The sequence below is a fragment of the Crinia signifera genome, chromosome 12, assembly GCF_055691185.1.
Source record: "Crinia signifera chromosome 12, ASM5569118v1, whole genome shotgun sequence".
Lineage (NCBI taxonomy): Eukaryota > Metazoa > Chordata > Amphibia > Anura > Myobatrachidae > Crinia > Crinia signifera.
In genome coordinates, this window is record NC_139228.1 from 15,735,269 (window position 1) to 15,752,193 (window position 16,925).

General features: G+C 47.8%; 1 protein-coding gene and 1 long non-coding RNA gene across 8 annotated transcripts in view; one reads left to right on the forward strand and one right to left on the reverse strand.

The window, feature by feature from the left end:
• The window catches only part of ADAMTSL4 (ADAMTS like 4), a 190,146-nt gene that overhangs the window by 151,613 nt on the left and 21,608 nt on the right, over positions 1–16,925 (forward strand). For all 7 annotated transcript variants that reach the window (XM_083167072.1, XM_083167073.1, XM_083167067.1 and 4 more), the window contains 2 exons: positions 14,385–14,589; positions 15,842–16,014. In XM_083167072.1, the coding sequence (XP_083023198.1) occupies positions 14,385–14,589; positions 15,842–16,014 (378 nt within the window). The remainder of the gene's footprint in view (positions 1–14,384; positions 14,590–15,841; positions 16,015–16,925) is intronic.
• Positions 1–16,925, reverse strand: part of LOC146050182 (uncharacterized) — a 168,989-nt gene that overhangs the window by 13,106 nt on the left and 138,958 nt on the right. The window lies entirely within an intron of this gene.

Consider the following 16,925-nt stretch of genomic DNA (forward strand, 5'->3'; position numbering starts at 1 on the left):
TGCAGCAGCATCTATGGGTTCTGTAAAGGATTTAAAGATGCCAGACACAACTTTGCGGGCAGGGGTTAAAGTGAGGGGGAACTGAGTTCCACCACCTCTAATGGGGAAGTGGAACATTTTAACCTCCACATTGGCTCTGCACAGTAAATCTCACAGAAAAGCGTTGTAGTTTGCAGGTGGATGCCAAAAACCCTACCACTGGCCCTGTCTCTGCCTAATGGGGATAGGGGAGGGGGGAGGGGGGGGGGTTAAATAGGTGGCATAGAGAAATGAGTACCCCCACCTCTGCATGACTACTTTAAGCCCTGTTTGGGGGCATCCTACGGTATGGGCACTGCGCATATTCTCCAATCTCGGTGGCATCTACACTTACGGCCGAATGAGCCTTACTGAATTGAGCATATGCAGGCTGTGTGTCTGTCTGATCTTAGACAGGTCTCTTGCACCAGGGATTGTAGGTGGGTGCTGATAATGGCAACAGATGCTGATGTAGAACTACTGCAGAGCTGCCTTGTACGTCCTTGGGTACTTCAGACAGTCCTTTTGTTCTTAGTCACGATGGGACTGCCTTCTCCACATGGTGGCACATGTTCGGAAAACTAGTCCGCTTGTGTGGATCTGGTAATCCTGTCCGCTTGTGCTGATTTGCAGTATAACATACCTCCCAACTTTCGAAGTTGGGAGGTCGGGACGTCCGCGCGGCGAAGCCGCGCGCGCTCCCGAAAAGGGGGCGCGGCCTCGCGGAAAGGGGGCGTGGCCTCGCGGGGTGACGCGAAATTCGGCCACGCCCCCGTTTTCGCCGCTCGTCGGCGCTGAATAGACGCTGTGCGCATGCGCACAGCGTCTATTCTCGGGAAGCTGGGGGGGCTCCCAACTGTCCCCCCCACCGCGGGACAATGGCGGCCCCGGGCGGGACGCGGGAACGTCCCCGAATATCGGGACGTTCCCGCGGGAATCGGGACAGTTGGGAGGTATGGTATAATCCGATATTACACAAAGTCCTGATACAATAAATGTTTCACCCCAGGGGTTTAATACAGAGATGTGCGCTATGCCCACGCTCCTTGCATGGCGTAATTCCTGCCGGTGGTTCTAAACCGTCCGCCATCGGCACATCATTGCATCATACTTGCCTACTTTTGAAATCTAGTTTCAGGGAGATTATAGTTGGTAGTAGAATTTTGCACAGCGCCCCATTGAGGGGGCGTGTCATGCTCCACCCAAAGGGCGTGTCTAGTTCCATATATGGAGAGACTGTGAAAAGAGATTGTGAGCGTGGCACCTAGAAGCGTGGGTGTGTACTGCTGCATCTGAGAGGAACCTTTTACAATGACATATATCCAAATGTAGATGAGCCCCAGCTCTTCAGTACAGTATGCAAAAGCAAAATTGGACCCTAGGAAATAATCGTTACATGCACCATCATCGGCTGGTGGTTTGCATCCACCTCCGAATCAAGCCCTCTGTGCCAGATGTATCAAGCTCCAAAAAGTGATAAAATGGAGAGTGATAAACAACCAGCCAATCAGCTCCTACCTGTCATGTCACAGGCTGTGTTTGAAAATTGACAGGTAGGAGGTTGTTTATTACTCTCCATTTTATCACTTTTTGAAGCTTGATCCGTCAGCTCCTGAGTCTCTCGGCGTATGGCAGAATTGATGCAGCAATACGTTTAGCATGTTCAAAGTTTATAGACGCTATAGTTTCACCCATCTGCAAAATAATTGCAAGATGGACATCACGGTGTAAACTTCTCAGCGTACCATTATTGGCAGAGGCTGTAAATGCCAGGCTGTTGCCATGCCCGTGACCCTGACTGGGTACAGCCTGACTGAGCCATCTCTGCATCGCTACTTTCGTATCCCAGCATCCTCTGAGGTAACTGGAAGCTGTACTGGACACAGCTGGGGTCAATTACAGTACAACAGCCATGTGGCCTGCAGCTTTCCGTTCTGCGTTATTGGAAGGGATGTCTGCTCCGTCTGATAGTTATATTAGAGGGTAGAGGAATCTGGCAGCCACTTTCCTCATCTCTGTGACCTTATAGGAAGTCCTCTAGGAATAATGGGCCCCACACACAGCACAATTTTCAGGCATTTTCTGAGCGATTTTACTAAATCACTCAGAAAATGCCTGAAAATGCATGTAAATCGCTGTGTGTATAGCCCACACAGCGATTTACATGCGCGCACCCGCCGTTCTGAATCTGCATAAGATTCAGAACGGACCTGCCCGTCAATCAAGAGCAGTCGCTCAGAAGCTCCTGCTCATATGTGGCCTCGGACGTGAGCAGGGCCTTCTGAGCGACGCTGGATGCCGCCCTGATGTCCCACAACGCCGCCCCACCTGACACACCGGACGCCCCCCCCCCCCCCCCCCCCCCCCCCCCCGCCGCTCGCCGCACGAAGACAGTGACAGACACAGTAAAGCCCCACCGCCTCCCCCTGCTCGCCGCACGGACACGGAGCAGGGGGAAAAAGCTACTCACCCACACTGCAAATCTGCTGCCTACCCGCAGCAACTCCCGGACCGGACCCCCTGTCACCTGTCCTCATCTGGCGCCGCCCGCTCACACGTCCCCGTGCTGCCGCAGCTCCACTGCCACCAATGATAAGGCACCCCTATTTATATATATATATATATATATATATATATATATATATATATATAAAACCACTGCCACCAATGACAAGGCTTCCCTTATTTTATATATATATATATATATATATATATATATATATAACCACTGCCACCAATGACAAGGCTTCCCTATTTATTTATTTATGATATATATATATACATACACACACACACACACACACACACACACACACACACACACATACATATACATATATATATACATATATATACATATATATATATATATATATATACATACATATATACAAAGAAGGTGACACTCCCCCAGGCTTTTAGTTCAACCCCTTATTTAAATTTTGAATACTTTATTTATTCCCCTGAAGGTTCTGTGAGAGATTTGAAATCTCTCATGCTGAATCTGCCATTATGAATATCTGGCACAAATCTGTGTGTGTGTGGCTCATTATCTGCAAAATTCAGTTTTAGGGAAATCTCTTGCGCTGAATCTCCCGTTATGTATCTCTGGCACACATCTCTGTGTATGTAGGGCCCTTTACACTTTATGGCCTGCTAACTAGGTTATTCCGTACTCAGTTAGTGCTGAGAACCTGAGCAGCAGGTGGAGATTACAGCACTTTATAGACTGCTGCTGCATTACACGCACAGGGGCAGATGTTTTACACCTGGTCACGTGATAAGGCATCAGCCCCTAACTGTCATTTTTCAAGCACAGCTGATCCAGGTCTCCGGGAAGTGTGGCTTGTATAGGGGGCGTGTTGCGGCCATATAGAGGCTTTGTGTTGGGGGGGGGGGGGGGGGGCTGCACCATCTTCTTGGCCACAGCCCTCTCCCCCAATGCTGAAATGATCATCACTGTAGCGCAGGGGCCATTACTACGGTGAATTGCATCATGAATCCCTGTCTGACCATTTCAATGGCATCTGGGTGGTGGGTAGGATGGGAGGATTGCCCGTTGTTTCAGGGCAAGGGGGTCAGAAGCATCACCCAATTTTTGTGCCATTTCCGGCCTTCTGGAAAGGTGGGCAAGTCCCCCTTAGCTGCCCACTTACATAGCACAAGTGGGACATTGGAGGGGGCTTAATGATGCTATTAATACTGAATCACGTAATTGTAGCCCCACACCTGCAATAGACGGCTTGTAATATTGCAGGAGTGTGGCCCAGAGCAGTTCACGCCTTGCTTCCTATGTCTCAGAGGGGTAAGAAGAAAAAGGCTTTGGGATAGAGAGAAATGGAATACATACTGTAGCACCACATTTCTTCTGGATCAGGGGTGGCCAAACCGGTCCTCAAGATCTACCAACGGTGCATGTTTTCCAGGCAACCTGTGGGTCTATAGTAGGAATGAATGCAGCATGTTTGAAAATGTGACAGTTAGTAATGACTACAGCTGTGCACCAGCTAGGTGACCTGGAAAACATGGACCGTTGGTAGATCTCGAGGAGCGGTTTGGCCACCCCTGCTCTAGATCCTTCTACTATAATGCTGGCAATGGTGCGTCAACTTAAGTACACATACACGTATTCATGCAGTACAGCGTAACTCTTCATTATGTATAATATGGCAATGTTCTAACCGTAACCCTAGCGGGTATGGATCATTAGGTAGACACCATTAGGTCGACATGCAGGAAGGTGGATAGGGTCATTAGGTCGAAACAAGCATTATGCCTACATGGGAAAGGTCGACATGGTTTAAAAAAGAAAAAAAATATTGTCCCGAATTTCAACACAGTTGACATGGACACTGAAATGTAGCACCGCGTCCGCTCACCATGCTTCAGCCTAATTTATTCTCCCACCACACCCTAGTGCATGGGTGGGAAATAAGTGGCCCTCCAGCTGTTGATGAACTACACATCCCAGCATGCCTTGCATCCGTTTTAGCATGGCCAAATAGCAAAACTGATGCAAAGCATGCTGGGATGTGTAGTTCATCAACAGCTGGAGGGCTGCTTATTGCCCAGCCCTGCCCAAGTGGATGGTAGGGCATGAAATACTCCCTGTCGGAACATGTCAGCTCAAAAAAGAAAAGGTGAGAAACCCCATGTCGACCTAATGCTTGTGTCGACTTAGTCATGTCGACCATCTGCTTGTAGACCTAATGACTGTATCGCCTCCTAGCTTGTCTGTTCATTTGCTTATGGGCTTACTGTTCTGGACACGAGGAGGAATGCCATGCCAGTGAATGAGATAATGAATGCCCACTAGGCCCTGGCAGCCAGCGGTCTGCCCCCCTCGGTGTCCCACCGGCCCCCTTTTTTGGTTTCCTATTCTCTTTACACAGTGAAGTGAGAAATAACAGCAACTATTATCCACGGAACGGAACTGGCTGCATCATTAATTCTCGTACTCACAAAGGTAAATTGGGTCCTTTCTCCTGCACTGAATGATCCAGTCTCTTATATGTCACAGACGGGAGATATGCAGCCAGCTGGGGCGGAGGGCACCAGTGTGAGGGGGCTGGAAAGCTCTAGTTCAAATTAAGCTGCTAAAAGTTATTTTAAACAAATCTGTAAGCTGAGCATTGGGGAGACCACCCAGCGAGGGGCCATCGCACCCAAGTGTCACTTGTCACAGCTACATTGTTCATTCAGAGCCACGTCACTTGCTGGGTGGGCCTTGGAGAGGGCACTGCCACATCTTCCCTACAGATAATCAAGGGACTAAGGGAGTTTTATATGTGCAACAAAAACATGGCATCCCTCATCTAAGAAAACTAGAATACGTAATGCCTAATACAGGATAGATATCAGGGAGCATGGTGAGCGAAGCAGTACACGGTGTCAATGTAAGTCGACATTAACTTCTCCCAAAAATATTTGTCACCTTTGACATGTCGACCTAAAGTCCCTTTTGACCTATAGTCCATGTCGACCTAAGCCAGGGTTGCCTATTTTGAAAGTCTTCTTTCTGGGAGAAGCCTGGAGTGGAGACTATCAGCAGCAGTAGATGTCATCAAGCCCCGCCCCTTAGTACGGCAAATCCTGCAAATCGTGGGTCTTCGAGGAGGGGGCGGGGCTAAATGACACAATTTACATCTTTAGTTCCATCCCCTCTCCCCAGAAAAGCTGTCAATTGTGTAATTTAGAGAGGGCTGGTTGCCCACCTTTCCAGGGGGCCGGGAGGGAACCCGATTTTCGTGATGTTATAATCCTAAATCAATGGGAAACTATTCCCTATAAGTGCACAATTCACCGGAAAACAAAGGTGGTGACAAAAGGCAGACGGAGCGAATCCTAAATACAGACGGAACACAATTTATTCCACATGGGATCATCTTATCTGGGGTCATATGGCATTAGGTCGACATGGGTTTTAAAAAAAAAAAAATTGAGCCGACATGTGCCGACAGGAGGTATTTCATGCCCTACCATCCACTAGGGCGTGGTGGGAGAATAAATTAGCATGCATGAAGCATGGTGAGACCAGCAAGCCATGTGGGGGGACGTGTGTCCACGACAACATTCAGGACAAAAAACACGGACAACCCATGTTGACCTTTTTACTGTCGACCTTCGCCATGTCCACCTAATGCTTGTGTTAACCTAATGCATACTTTTTTTTTCTCCTCTTGTGGAGAAGCCCAGAGAGGAGACCCGACAGCAGCATGTCAGGGGGGCGGGACGGGCAGACGTCATCAAGCCCCGCCCCCATGGCAGTCAAACAACTTAATTTGCGGGTCCGCAAATTGGGGGAGGGGCTAAAATGACGAGAAATGGCGCGATTCGTCATTTTAGCCTCGCTGCGGACCCGCAGAAACCAGTAATTTTATGCAGCATTGAAAGGGGGAGTGGGTGCTGCCTGGAAAATGCGGGATGATTGCCCACCTTCCCGGGGGCTGGACCCGATTTTCGGGAGCCTCCCGGCAATTCCGGCACGGTAGTCAAGCCTGACCTAATGACCTTGTTGACCTAAAGCCATGTCAACCTTTGAGGGTATCGACCTAAGACCGGTTGACCTAATGATCCCAACCCAGGTGTATGCTGGCTGCACCAATAAGCGGTCATCCACCAGTCACTCCGTATGTCCCTGTCACAATTATATTAATGATCTGTGTAGTATGGGGATCATTTACTAATACAGACAGTGAAGGGTAGGAGGGCCCTGCTCGCAGGCTTCCAATCTATAGGATCATACAGCTACAGCTGTGATACAGGATTTATCACAGCTGTAGGACATTATAAGGCCTGCACGTCCAGATATTGGCGTCATTAGCACCATTTGTTGGGTGTTTCTATAGAATACCAGTTACAGGCCAGAAGAGAGAATAAAGAGGGCGAGGGAACGGGGTGCTGCAAATGGTTGCACTAATTCCTAGGTTATTCACATGTAAAAGCGCTGGCTGGCGGTAAGCACAACACGAGCAGCGCTGCCTCTCCGGGGAGCCGTAAGGGCCGCAGGCCTGACTTGCACGCACTTTGCATACATTTCTGAGAGCTTATATAAAGTGTCCCCCGAAGGCTCCAAGCGCTGCAATCACACAAACACACACCACAGCCAGCGCTACGGGGCAGGGAGGAGGTGTGGATGTACTGTGTGATCCCACTGCCTGTCACAGCAACCGCAACACATCCCCTAGAACTCGTTTGGCAGGGAGAAGGAAGAACCAACCATGTTCTCATTAACAAAAAAATAAAAAAAATGCAGGAAAAAAAAATGGTTGCGGCTGCAATGTTTAGTCTCCTGCTTGTCCCACTTCTTAAAGTCGCAGTAACATTCAAACTTGTGTACAGTCTAACTCTAAACGTAAAGTTCTCAATAATTAAGATTATTTAATGAATATGGCCCTTAAAAAGAGACAATTAAACAACAATTTGGTACTTGTGTATTTTCGCGGCGACTGATTTCATACAAATCGCATACGATATTGCATATGATTAGCGGCCAATTTGCCGCGATTTCCTGCCCTATGCAAGTCAGCCCGAAGCATGGCGAGTGGACGACCTGTTCATACCCCCACTATCCACGTCGGTGTGGAGTTGATTTTATAAAGCGTGGCGAACGGACGCGGAAAACGATCCCGAAGCGTGGCGAGGGGATGCGGAATACACGTCAAGTAATCCGTGTCCCCTCACTGCGCGTGCCACGTTTTGCAATCGTTTTCCGCGGGGCTCGCCACGCTTCGGTCTCGGTGGCTCGCTGTGCTCGCCACACTTTATAAAATCAACTCCGCGCCGACGTGGATAGTGGGGGTATGAACGGATCGGGAGGACTCATTCCGCTTGCGCTCGCCACGCTTCGGGCTGACTTGGATAGTGGGGGTGTGCAAGGATGGAATAGCATGCAAATCGCCGGAAAATCGGCCGCTAAATCGCATCCGATTTTTGCATGGGCGCTGTGATAATACACAAGTACCAATAATTTTTACAGGATGTTCTCTGTAAGAATTTACTAACATTAATTTACAAAATGCATTATGGCGGTGACTACACCCGCGCTGTGATGCGAACAGCTGTACCGGCATTTACCTGTCATATAACCACGGTTCCAGCATCCTCCACCCCTACCCTGTACCTACATACACTCGACGGCTGTTGCGCTGCATGATGCACTGCTCAGCTCCATCTACCAGTGTATATAACAGTGAGTACGGTTGTAGTTGCTTTATCTTCAATTAACTGGGCTGTTGCTAGTTGTAAAGCATATGACTGTGTACAGAAGCTCTGATGCATCCTTAAGCCTGTACACACACATTTCCCAAAAAAAACACAGAGAGCGGGTCCTGCAGGAACCAGCCCCCTTCTATTACTTCCGCGACCAAATCGCATGCGATGCGATGGACGCGATTTTTCCATAGGAATCTATGTTAAATGGCCCCAAGGGTGGAGTTGGCTTATAGGGGGTTCTATTTACAGCGTTCTGCTTTTTCCATAAACCGGCCCAAAACTGATATTAGTGTTTGTGTTCTCCGTGTTCTGTACCTGCGGATTAGAAAGTCATCTGCATTCCCGACTGTGATTTATATGTACATCGTGTCTCTAAACCTTCCGATCTGTCTGGGGGCTGACCTTATCGTAACCCTGCCTTTCAGATGAGCTGAGGGGTAGAAGTATAAGACTACGGCAAGTCTGTCGCTGCAGGTCGACGGACAACACTTCTATCCAATTAAAATACTGTTTTATGCGAAACCCTCACAGGGTGAGCAGATGATCTCTTGCCTCCAGCCGATTATAAAAGCAGCACCGACCTCTGGCCAGCGGACTCCTAAGCCATTGTAAGTGCGGCTCTCTCGCCTGGAGGGCGTTCAAGCTGGGAAAGGTTGTAGGTAACCGGTATGGCAGACAGAACCGTAGGAGACAGAGTCCTACTCCAAACATGCAGACATCGTCTCCGGCAGCTATTGAGACCACATGCGAGTGCACAAAGCCTCCAGCCCTTGTGATGTGCAGCCAGAACCACTGGTCCAGTTCCAGACAAAGTACTTGACTGCACAGAGAGACAATGGGATGTTTCATAGCAGCCAAGCTCTCAGTGTCTGTTAACCCGTACAGAGCCAGGTTCCGCAGAGACTTGCTAATACAGAAGGCATTGGGTTCTTCCAGTGCACAGCTGTCACCTCTCAGCTTGCACTTCATTACCCAAACACGCCATGTTTCCGGAGCCTATACTAAGCATGTACATGCTGCATGTGGATTCAGTACCTGATTCTGGATCCTGACCACAAATTGCATAACCTCAGGGGTTATGGTCCGCATTTGTATGTACTGCACATATGAGGAACACACTATGGCCGGGCAAACACTGCAATAATCCCCAGCCCTTAAATTGTTAGTGGTACCAAGACCAATCACAGTGGTCATGGACTTCACTGCACAAATCCCATGTTATGTTTCCCTGCACAGTTTTGTTGCGCTCATTGGGGAAGATGTATTAAGCCTGGCAAAGAGATAAACTAGAGATTAAGTGGAAGGAGATAACGCACCAGCCAATCAGCTGTGTTTGAAATATGACAGTTGGTTGTTGATTGGCTGGTGCATTATCTCCTTCCACTTTATCCCTAGTTCATCTCTTCTCCAGGCTTAATACATCTTCCCCATTGTATCCAGAAGCCATTTGGTTGGAAAGCTGTTTGGGTCCAAATTAGTTTTGTCAATGAGGTTTTGTGCCCCAACAGATAGTGGAAAAGATATCTGTACGCATAGATGTTGCATGTTTGACCGGGCACTGACGTTCAGGGGGTGGAAACGGGGTGTGGCATTTTTTGGGTGGACCTCTGATGTCAGTGAAGGTACCTCTCAGCCCCGTTGTTAAGTAGGTTAGTGGAAGCCCTTGTCTGCCGCAGATGGGGATATAATTGTACGATGTCTCGGTTTGTGCGAATGGATATGGGAACACATCGCTGTGTGTGAGTGGAGCAGCGGTAGAAAACGAATCTGTATCTGCATTCTAGAGTCTGCTCAGGAGAAGAGTAACAGCACTGAAGATACCGAATAACGGAATCTGGATTCAGGGGAGACACCTAGACAGCGAGCTCGAGTGATTGGGTTTATTGTGTTGTCAGTGGCTTCGGGTCGCCCATTGGAATGTTATGCGCTCTGATTGAGTGTGAGGCGGCGAGGGTTCTTCCAGGATGGAATTGTAGAGTCTATTACGTCTGTGCCAAAATGAGCTGGCAGGCGTGTTAGATCTCAGGCAGTGTTGCCAGAGTACAGGCCAGCCAATATCCTTGTACACTGTAGTATAGCATCCCCTTACTAGCAGCCAAGTGCAGCAGATGAGCCATACCTCCCAGCTGGGCTGATTTCTGGGCTCCACCATGTCTATATAGGCAGCATTGTCCCATGGGCCAGAAGTGTGGGAGGTATGTTCTATAGGGTCCTGCAGAACTGTGCCAACCTGCCAGTGTAGTGAGGGGATGGTTGGAGGGGAGTGTTGGGCGACAAGAGGCAGCCTGGTGCTCTTCATGTCTGTGGGGTGCGGCCACGTTATCACCATGACGTGGTTCCACCACCCTATCCTGATCCACAGGTCTGAAATGTTGGTTGGAATTGCTAAGAGTGTTCTGGGCAGCACGTAAGGATATGTACAGCTCCAGCACACCAAGCAGGTTGGCTTCCTGTTAGCTAGAGGTGGCCATCAATGTTTCAAAATGATCTATGTTCTGTAGCCCATGTTAAATATTTTTTACAATGGATTGTGATGGGGACTAAATGGTTTCCTGCCATTGGTGGTACAGAACCATCAGATTTTTATTTTCCCTACGAGGTCCAGAGACATCTAGCAATAGCTCCACCCCCAACACCCATAAAGCCCCAGTCTACAGGCTGTGATTGGCCTGCAGCCACTTGTATACAAAATAAGGGATTATCATTGGTCTGTGAAACCATTGATGGTTCCCATGCAGGTGGTTTTATACCATTGAGATGAACCATCAATTATGACCATTATTGGTTAACCAAACAATGGCCATCCCTACCATAACCAGATCACTTGCCAAATCACCTGTAGAGTTTTAGTCAGATGGAAGGAAAGCTATGTCTTTTGCCACTTTCAGCGTCTTGGCCATGACCGTCCTAGGCCGGCTTAGCCATCCATGAAGACACTCTCTAAAGGTGCCCATACACACGCAGATTTATCTTCAGATCTGGCTGGTTGGAACAAAATCCTGGTTATCGATGAGAGCAAATGGCAGTTGACCATTTGCTTGGAAATGCTGGAAAACAGACAAACTGTCACTCATCCATAACCATGTTTTTGTTCCAACCAGCCAGATCTGAAGATAAATCTTACTAGTGTATGGGCACCTTAAGACCTACAGACCAGACATGTGCTGACGTACAGCATTGGCCAACTGCAGGCAGCATTGCCAACACTCGCACCTCTCTCTGAGGCCCCGAATATGCATTCTGTAATGAGATCGCTCTATATTAGGATCGCTTATGAATGATATATTTTTCCTGTTTTAAATCAATAAGGACGTTTCTCAGATATTGTGGCCTTCTGCATCTGCTACAGTGCTTGAGAGAGTGACTGGTATTCCGCCTCAGGCAGAGTTACCTGATAGAAGGCCCGTTGCAGATCACAAGGATCTCTGGCTGGTATCCCAATGCTTCTTCCGTGATGTATGGCCAGTCGCTACTGCCAGCAGCCTGAGTGTCTGCTTCCCTCTCTGAGAGGTCCCTTTCTATAGTCATTCCAGGGAGTTGGTCTGGCATGGGATTCCAGTCCTCCATATACATCCAGGGCATGGTTCCACACGTAGCCAGACTCTCACATGAGCTGCTCTCCTGGCCAAAGCTGTCAGACAAATGAATAAAAAAAATCTACACAAGTCCATGAGAAATGTTCTGCGTTGTGGGTCTGGGTGATATACTGGAAGGTAGTGGTAGTGTCGTCTTACACCATGGATTCAGTTGAGCCGTTCAGCCTGTCTCGGCACAACAAGTCCCGGGTGAATCTGCGGCACCAAGAGTCTTTTTCACACAATATATGTCCAAAACTAATTCCAGTGCGGTTAAAGTCACATCCCAGCATCTGTAGTACACTGTGAGCGGGGTATCGCTATGTCAGCGTTGCAAATAAGATGCAAAATTTAAAGAGAAAGATGCTACACCTTTCGGAGCATCTTAGTCACGCCGGGCGACTCGCACCTTATGGCGTATAGATGCTGGCTGTATGGGGGTACATCTGGGCTAGAACTATGCTGCCTCACAGCTTCTCACAACCAATGCAACTGGAGATTTATGATTAGGTGTCAGCTTATGTTTGTGAATCCAGGATTTTAGGTCAAATCTGAGACGGAATGGCGGAACTACAGTGTTACTGCAGCGGCAGAACACGAACTGGCACTTTTTGCTATGGTGATAACTGTGCCAGGTACCCGATGTACTGTACAATGGGTCGTCTTTATAAAGACAGAGGGCCAGAAGTATCAAGCTTCAAAAAGTGATAAAATGGAGAGTGATAAACAACCAGCCAATCAGCTCCTACCTGTCATTTTTTAATAATGACTTCTTTCCAAGGGCCAGATTCTCTAAACTTCAAAAGTGATCAAATGGAGAGTGATAAAAAGCCAGCCACTCAGCTCCTACCTGCCATGTCACAGACTGTATTTGAAAAATGTCAGGCAGGAGCTGATTGGCTGGCTGTTTATCACTCTCCATTTTATCACTTTTGAAGCTTAGAGAATCTGGCCCCCAATCAGGCTTACTTGAGAATCATGCATGTGCATAAAAAAGCCTGATGTCCAGTGGAGATTGCTGAACAGGGGCGAGGGATCTCAATGGATCCCTCTTTGCAGTCCAGCACCTGAATATGGCATTTGTTCTCCAAATCGAATTCCCGAAATTCAGTCTTTCTGGTGTTTGATGAATTGGGGAATAAGGAGATCCCTATGCTAGTGTAAGGAGGTCACGTTCTGCTGTGGGGGTGACCGGTAAGCAGGAGATTTCAGTCTATAAAACAAGATGCTGTCATTAACCACAAGTCTGTTCAGAGAGATTTGTAAAGCTGGATATACACTAGATTCTGGTACTTGTGTATTATAGCGGCGCCCCCGATGTACATCGTACAATGAACGTAACGCATCGCATGCCATGTACCCGATGGCGATTTTGACCCCCTATACGATTAAAAATCGTATAAGCACCCTAAAGGGTGCTTTTGAGCACCCTAATGGGTGCTTACAATGTTAAATGCACCCCCACCCCACCCCCCCACTATAAACGTGAACCCGAAGCGTGGCGAGCGCAGCGAGCCCGCGAGGGGCGGCGGTACGCGTCCTACGACCTTTTCATACCCCCACTATCCACGTCGGCGTGGAGTTGAGAATAGAATAGTGTGGCGAGCCACCGAGCCCAAAGCGTGGCGAGCGCACGCGGATACCTTCACAGGTAAACGCGTCCCTTCGCGGGCTTCACAGGTATCCGCTGCGCTCGCCACGCTTCGGGCTCGGTGGCTTGCTGCGCTCGCCACACTAATCTATTCTCAACTCTACGCCGACGTGGATAGTGGGGGTATGAAAAGGTCGTAGGACGCGTACCACTGCGCTCGCCACGCTTCGGGTTCACGTTTATAGTGGGGGGGTGGCGTGGGGGTGCATTTAACATTGTATGCACCCATTAGGGTGCTTAACATAGTATAAGCACCCATTAGGGTGCTTATACAATGTTTAATCGCATCGCATCGTATGGCATTGTATGCCATGTACAATGGCATACAATTTCAAAATTGTATGCCATTGTACACTAACTGACGACGTCGCATCGCATACCATTGCATGCGTTATGGTATACGATGCGATGGGCGCCGCCAAAATACACAAGTACCAATATTCTTTCCAATCTGGTTGGTCCGAATGAAAATCTGTTCGTTTCTGAGAGCAAATGACCATTAAACGTTTGCTCCCAAACATGGAAAACAGACAAAATGATCATTTTGAGAAATTGGTTAAATCCTTTGTAGTCCAAATTGTATTTTTTTTTTTTGCAATTCAGTCTGGTTCAAAAAAAAAATACAATTAATTGAATTAAAAAAGATGGTCTACATTGAATGTTGAACGATGTTACTGCTCTTATTTTAAAGTGGCTCTCCACTGGATCTGCTACTAGCAATAGGGCTGTTGAGCTTGGCTAGACGTTGTATAACGGGTATAACACGGGTCTATGTGCAGTGGAAACTGTGTTTTTACCCGTGTCTTAAGCGGGTATGATCTGTGTTCAAAATCCTGTGTTTAACACGGGTTTCAGATGGAAAAGGGGCATTGGTGTGTATCCAGTTTAAGGTGATAACATTGCACAATTTCTCCCCCTCTTTGCAGAGCCCAGGATGCGATGGTATATTAGGATCAAACAGCACACTGGACACCTGTGGGGTGTGTGGCGGTGACGGTTCTACCTGTAAGTTCATTACCGGGACTTTCAAGGAGGTCAATGTTCCTATCGGCTACCACAAAATCCTGGAGATCCCCAAAGGGGCTACGCAGATCAGCGTCCGGGAACTCACCTGGAGCCCCAACTACCTGGGTAAGGAGCAAATGTATTTATGTAGTAGGTATAGTGGATTATAGCAGTAGATCCAGTTATCCAGCGCACGTGCTGCTATTATATTGCTTGCTCGCAGATTTATGGAGGGCTGTGAGCCCGAGTGAGCACGGTTTCTGAGCGTCATATTAGTGCAGAACCAGTAAGACGCTACGTGGCACTCCCGGCGGTTAGATGACTGAATGATGTACAGATAAGTACATGCAATAGAAATGTCAGATGGGTACTTGTTTCCTAGCACGGCGCCCATCACATCGTATACCATAAGCCTTACAATGGTATGCGATGCGACACGATGGCACCCGATGTTATACAATTTTAAAATCGTATACCATTATATAGGGCATACAATGCCATACAATGCGATTTTAAAATTGTATAAGCACCCTAATGGGTGCTTTCAATGTTAAATGGCCCCCCTATAAGATTATTAATTGTATAAGCATCGCAATGGGTGCTTACAATGTTAAAAGCACCCCCACGACACCCCCACTATCAACGCCAACCAGAAGCGTGGCGAGCCCGCGAGGGGCGGCGTTACGCGTCCTCCGACCTTTTCATACCCCCACCATCCATGTTGGCGCGGAGTTGAATTTATATAGTGTGGCGAGCGCAGCGAGGGGACGTGGAATACATGTAAAGTAATACGTGTGTGCTCGCCACACTATATAAAATCAACTCCACTCCGACGTGGATAGTGGGGGTATGAAAAAGTCGGAGGACGCGTACGGCTGCTCCTCGCGGGCTTGCTGCACTCGCCACGCTTCAGGTTGGCGTTGATAGTGGGGGTGCATTTCACATTGTAAGCACCCATTAGGGTGCTTAAAATGTGTGAACACAGTGACGAAAGGAAAAAATGGACTCGAAATGTTATGCATTGTTATATTTTTATTACAAGCAGTGTGTGTCAATGATATGCTCTAATTCCAATAAACACAAAAAAAAAAAAAAAAAACGTATAGGGGGACCATTTAACATTGAAAATACCCATTAGGGTGCTTATACAATTTTAAAATCGCATCGCATGCGGGCATATGGCATGCGATGCTATACAATGTATACAATGCCATACGACTGAATATCGTAGGCGCCGTGCTAGGAAACCAGTACCGTCGGATGAATGTGTAAGTGACTCGTCTCTGTGCCGCCTGCTAGAGAACATGTCCTACCGCTACAATAACCTTATATTGGCCTATATATCATGATGTTTAATATTCCCTAACCCCATTTACAGCTCTGAGAAACCGTGCAGGGAAATCGGTCATTAATGGGAACTGGGCGATAGACCCACCCGGAAAATACGAGGCAGGCAACACCGTGTTCACCTACACCCAGCCTGGCCGCGACGAGCAGGAGGGAGAGTCGTTCATCGCCCCCGGACCCACCTCTGAGGCCCTCGATGTATACGTGAGTATAGATGCCTTGCAGTGCATTGTGGGTGCACCGCCTTTCTCCCATTCTCTTTGTGTCCACCATTAGCAATATACACTGAGAGTATAGATCACACAAAAACCGAAGTGTGCATTAACGGATTGCAAAATCATGAAGTAAAAGTATTTCTGCAGTTGGTGTATTGATGTCACGTCGCCTGCAGGTTGCTTCCGCTACAGTGGTGCAATGGCACGCCATTATCACTGCGCAAAGCAAAGTGAAGAAAGGCTATGAGGTGAGTGTAATAGCCTATAACAGAAGGGCATCCGCGAGTCTGGCCGATGTGTTAAGGGAGCAATCTTTTAAAGGCAAAGCCAATCTGTATTTGCCTTTTTAAATGATCGCCTCTTTAAAATATCGGCCAAACTCGATGAGGCCTGCAGGCTATTGCACAACTATCTTGCTGCACCATGTTGCTCCTGGCAACTAACCTTCAGAGGCTGTCTCCAGTATGATGATAGCAGGTCATAGGGGTAAATTTACTAAATCTTCTAGAAATATTATAAAATGGAGATGTTGCCCATAACAACCAATCAGATTCTGCCTCTCATTAATAAATTTACCCTATAAGCCTTCCAGAAACTGAATAGATTAGCGCTATAACTTTATCGTTCCACTCTCAATACAGGATATACATAGAAAAGCTTTATATGACAGAACATATTACTGCGCCCACTGGCGTATATTTCATGTAGACATTACAGCTTCGCCCCATATATATGAACAGAGGCCTCTGTAGGGGCACGTGACTGATACTGAGGTAACTTTGCTAATCCTATGTCAGGTAGAGTCTTGTCTGGTTCCACCATCGCAAATGCCGGAATATTGTAGGGCACACGCCTTATTTTGATAGGTAACTGTCAAAGTAGAGGGTTGTTAGGCAATGT